At 50.1% G+C, this 5,499-nt stretch overlaps 1 protein-coding gene across 1 annotated transcript; it reads left to right on the forward strand.

Annotated features, from left to right (window-relative positions):
* Window positions 1–985: 985 nt before the first annotated feature.
* Window positions 986–5,258, forward strand: LOC108557055 (mastermind-like protein 2). The gene is made up of 2 exons (XM_017913434.1): window positions 986–5,050; window positions 5,115–5,258. The coding sequence occupies exons 1-2, from the start codon at window positions 1,389–1,391 to the stop codon at window positions 5,170–5,172; spliced, it is 3,720 nt and encodes a 1,239-aa protein (XP_017768923.1). The 5' UTR covers window positions 986–1,388; the 3' UTR covers window positions 5,173–5,258.
* Window positions 5,259–5,499: the final 241 nt, after the last annotated feature.

Here is a 5,499-nt window from a genome sequence, read left to right on the forward strand (position 1 = left end):
TTAAAACTGCGACGTTATCCACGCGCCGCTTTTATTTTGTTTTTATTTATTTTTATTTTTTTTTCATTTCTGACATAGAAAGCCGTGAGTTCATCGGCACGGTTCTCTTTGTAATGGAATAATAATGTACACCAAAAAGCGAACTCAATTCTAAATGTTACATTTTACATTAAGAAACAAATCGCATGAATTATATAAGTTTGAGATATGTAAGCAACGTAACTAAAAGTTATTATTAATTAATTAATTAATTAATTAATTATTGTAATCTTAATAAATATTCAATTCAATTTATTTCTGTTACATTAATTATACGAATGATGTTTGTGTTTTAATATTCTGAACTTGACATTTTCTTGCTCTGTATATGCGATATATGGAGTGGATGTAATTGCAAGAAAATTGAATGTATTAATATAATATTATGTACGTGAATTGCATAAGCAATTATTTTAGGTGTTATCAACTTTTAATGGATAGAAACATCATAAAATAGAATATTATGTTGATTGTGGTAAAAATAGAGGCAATTAGAGCTGTTCTTGCTTCGCTAATTGCTTGAATCTGTTATAATGATGTATCAATTATGACGAACAAATTGATATTGCTTTGATTGTGACATGACGTATGGTGAAGAGGTATAATTGATAATGGGTCGGTGGAAATGAAAGTTGTAAGATTCGATTAGCATTCGCTGGGATGCGAAGTTGTAAGTTGTCATGTGTGATGTGAGCATGATAGAGGTGATGATGGTGATTTGGATATAGTTAGGGAATGGTGGATGGAAAGCTGCAGCAGCTTCGTCGACTGTGATTGCTTCGGTTACCTCCAGCTTACTGTGTGTGTGTGAAACGTAATGGTCAATTAACCTTAGTGTCAAGGCTGGTGTTTGTTTTCGAATAAAAATGGAGGGTGGTAGCGTTCGCATCCGCTTGGTGGCGGTCGCGTACGGGTGATGCAATCGAGCGTCTCGGGGGGGTGGGGCATGGGCGTTTCCGGAGTAGGGGCGACCGCCCCTCGAATGATCGTGGCCGTTCGTCGAGCGTTCGGCGCGCGACGCAGGGGGGGATTCGCCGGTCGACGAGCGATCGCGCTATGTCAGTTCGAGGACGGTTCTGTTCGCGTTTATGTTGAATGTTGAAAGGAAAAAGAAGCGACTGCGAGTGTGTGGGAGAGCGTGCGGTGTCGAGCGTGAGATGTGCTGCACCCAGGTGCGATCAGGCCGCGACCCCCGCGCCGACCACGGCCTCGGTCGCCGTTGTTCGGACGACGCGCACGATGGTGCTGTTGTTGTTATTGTTGTCGTCGTCCAAGATGAAGATGATGATGTGCAGGTGGAGCAGCAGCAGAAGGAGTTGTTGTTGTGAGGGTTACATCCAGGAGAGGAGATGAGTGCGGCTCTGCCGCCGTTGCCCGATCTCATACCGATATCGGCGCTGCGGAAGGGCGGAAAGGCGCCCGAGGTAGATAGTTTCAATAATAATTGCAGCAGCAGCAACAGTAGTTGCAACAGCAGTATCAGTACTGGTAGTACTACCTGCAGTAGCAATAGCAGTAGCAGCAGGAGGGACGTCCAAGATTGTTCGCCCTGCAACTCGACCCAGTGTTCCGGCGGAGAGGTTATGGGAGAGCAGCGCTCGCGGCGAACGGGGAAACAACCTGCCGTCGACCTGATCGATACGTCGCGGTCACGTGGTAACGACGTCGCCGCCCCTCAGCAACGAGCGTCGTCCTCCACCGCCGCCGCCGCTGCGACCCGGAAAGCCCGCTCCGAGCGTCATCGTAAATCAGACAGACGACGCGAACGCGACCGCCGCAAACGATCCACCTCCTCGCTGAAATCGTGCTCTTCTCTGCCATCGTCGCCGGAAAGACCCGCGAATCCGCGCGTCAATCCCATTTTCGTCTGGGTACGTCAACAGGACTCTCAAATCGTGGAAGTCAAATGCGAAGACTACGACAAGCGGAATCGGATTCTGCTGACGAAGACCCCGCAGGGATGGCGCGCGATACCTCGAACGGAGACGCTGGCGCCCACCCTCCAGAGAACGGATGACACCAACACCAGTAACTCTTCGAGCACCGTCGACCACCGGGCCAAGAGGAAGACCAAGAAGCGCAGCAACTGCAAGGTGAAACGAAGATCTACCGGTGTCCAAGTTGACGATCACGAGCTGGAAAGTGAGGGTGCATCTTCTCCGTGGAACGCGCACGATCTCGATCCTGACCCGGACCCCGAACCCGAGCTGGACTCTGAAATCGAGATAATCGAAGTTTTCGGCGCGGTCAAATCTCCGGTCGCGGAGGAGGAACCTTGTGCAAACAGTAACAGCAGCAGCAGCAGCGTTAGTAATAATAGTCGTAGCAGTGTTTCCGTTTCCGTGTCTGAATCAAGTGCGCAAGTGACAAACACACAATCGACTACCGATTGCAACAATAAAGGAGACGTCGTCAGCCCGCTTGACAACCTCCTCGCAGTCGCCGAGCTGGAGTTCAATCAGCAGATTCAGTCGGAGCAGCAGTGGGAGGTGAAACCTCCACCGTACAAAGTGGAGCTGGTGGAGGAGGAAGAGGAAGAGGAGGAAGAAGAAGGAGAAGAAGTTGACGAGGAAGAGCAAATTGATAATATGCAGCAGTTGGATATATTCATAGAGTCGTGCGCCCCGACACAGACCCCAGAAATAGAGATGAAGGCCAAGCCCGATGATTGCGAATGCGATTACACCGAAGAGGACGATAACAATCTGGCGATGGACGATATTCTGAGTCGCCTCGAGCAATCCCTTCGCAGCCCCGACACCCTCCATTCAGAGATCAACGAAATCATCAAGAACCAAAAGCCGGATCCGTCGCCTCCGGCTCCACCGCCCCCGCCTCCGCCGCTCCATCGACACAGTAACAACAACAATAATAACAACAATAGTAGCAGCAGCAGCAGCAACGGCAACAAACCAACGGAGCAAGAAACCCCGACGGATCTCTCCACAACCACTAAAGATAAGTACGAGGAGCTGAACGACCTAATGCCCACAGACCTCACGCTCCCCAAATCCCCCCACAAACGTCCGCAGTCGCAGAACTCGGAGACGATCCAATCGCCACAGCCGAGCGGCATACCAGCCGTACCTCATTCACCCGACCTATTATACAGTGCCAACAAGTCCAAGTCCAACATATACCTGGAGTCTCTGCTGTCCCCCCCACTCAAGGAGTCTCCACCGCCACCGAAGGAACCCCTCGATCTGGGCAAGACGCGCGAGTCGGACAGCCCCAAAGTTACCTGCTCACAAGAAGTTCAAAACCCGGAACCACCGACCAAAAAGATCAAATTAGAAGATATCACGCTGAAGACGCTCCTCGATAACGAGTCGAACAAATCCGAGAACCATAAAAAATCCGAAAACAAGAACGCCCAAGAGACACCGCGACTTCTGGAGCTCCTGACCGAGGAGAGCGAAGTGATGATGGCCGTCGATCCAGTGACGCAATTGAAGCAGCTTCTGAAAAACACCAGTTTGAACATACCAGATCCGATGCTGATACCAAAGGATAAGCTCAGCCAAATCTTATCATCGCCCGCTCAAGAAATCCCGAAATTACTCACCGAAAGGCCAGAGTTGCGACTGCCGGAAGCTCTCGCGTTTCCGCATCTGCTACAAGATCCAGACATTTTGGTGATCACGCTATCCCAATTGCAAACTATCATTCAAAAGCAGAGTCAATCTCTTCCGCTGGCGGATAAAACTACCGAGGAAATTAAGAAGAAACCGGAGTCGCCTAAACCGCAGTTGCCGCCACAAAAACCACAAATTCTCCAACAGCAACAGCCTCCGCTTGTTACACAACCTGCACCTAAAGAAGATCCAAAAACTACGACGACGGCGACGACGACGAACAGTGCAAGCAAGGCTAAGAGCAGCAGAATATCGGAGCTTTCGAGTGATATCGATGCGGCGACGAACGCGGCGTTCACACAGATGATGTGGCTGCCCTATTTGAATCAATTAGAGTCGGCCGCTATGACTTTTGGAAATAATCCGGAATTCCTCAAGTTGCTCTCGACGATGCTGCCCAGTTTTCCCGGACCAATGCCGGATATGACTCGCATGATGGGACCGAATCGTCTGCCTGCGTTCCAGCCGCCGACGTTCCCGATGCAACCGCCTATGAACTACAACCCATTGGAATTGTCGATGTGGCAGGAGGCTATGCTGCAGGCCAATTTGGCGCACACGAAGAACCAGTTCGATCTGTTCAGCAAGAAGGATTACAAAGCGAAAAATAACAATCTGATGTTTGGTAACAAAAATCCGTTCATGAATGTACCGCCGTCGAATTCGAGCCAGTTCGGCGGCTCCACCAGATCCAATCTTCAAATGCCACCGTACAATACGCATCCTACTGCTAAGCATGGGAAGAGCAGTAGCAAACACGGCAGTTCTAACGGTGCCAATAAGAGTATGGATTACGTGAAGTCGATTTTTCACCAACAACATCAGCAACAGCAACAACAACAGCAACAGCAGCAGCACCAGCAGATGCAGCAGCAGCAGCAACAGAAGTTGTACGAAAGCGAAAAACAGTTGAGGCAGATGGACAGCCGGCAGAAGGAAATGTTGAAGCAGCAGGAGACCGCGTACAAGCAGCACCAGGAGTTGCAGAAGCAGCAGGAGTTATTCAACAAGCAGCACGAGTTCTACAAACACCAGCAGGAGTTGTACGCGCAGAAACCGAAGGTGGTCTGCAAATCGTTTGCGAATATGTCGGCCAATCAGGACGTGGCTGCTTCCGCTTCAGTTTCCGGAAGTAAACGATACCACAGCAGTAGCAGCAACAGCAGCAGACTTCCGGGTCCAATAGATCTATCCGGTTCTACGGCCGTCCCAGTGAGCGGAGGTGGCAAGTTGAAGGTCAAGCAGCATCTCATTGATCCGATCGGTTCGTCGAGGCTGCTGAAACACGACGATGTGCCGGAGGTGGGCAGCACTACGGCCAGCATCGAGGAGATGCAGGACGCACAGAAGCATCTTTGGCATCCGCTGTTTGGAAAGTAAGTCCTTTTGTGACGACAGTAGATTGATTGACTGATTGATTCATCGATTTTGTTGTTGCAGCCAGAAGAGCTACACAAGTCCTTGGAATTGGACGACGGTCACTGCGACTGGCGAATAACATAGGCCGTTACCTCCAAACAATTGGAGGCAAGTCCAACAGCAGCAGCTGCAGCATCAGCAGACCCAACTACAGCAGCAACAGCAGCAGCAACAACTTCAACAGCAGCAGCAGCAGCAGCACCTTCATCACCACAACCACCATCAGCATTCCCATCATCATCAGCAGGCTCAGCAGCAGCAACAGCATCACCATCATCAGCAGCAGCAGCAACTCCACCACCATCATCATCAGCAGATGCAGCAGCAGCAGCATCATCAGCAGCTACAGGCGACGACCACCCTGCAGCAGACCACCAAGAACATGGACATGTTTACAGGGTTTGAT

This window comes from Nicrophorus vespilloides, unplaced genomic scaffold (genome assembly GCF_001412225.1).
Source record: "Nicrophorus vespilloides isolate i.1.1-1 unplaced genomic scaffold, Nicve_v1.0, whole genome shotgun sequence".
NCBI classification, from domain to species: domain Eukaryota; kingdom Metazoa; phylum Arthropoda; class Insecta; order Coleoptera; family Silphidae; genus Nicrophorus; species Nicrophorus vespilloides.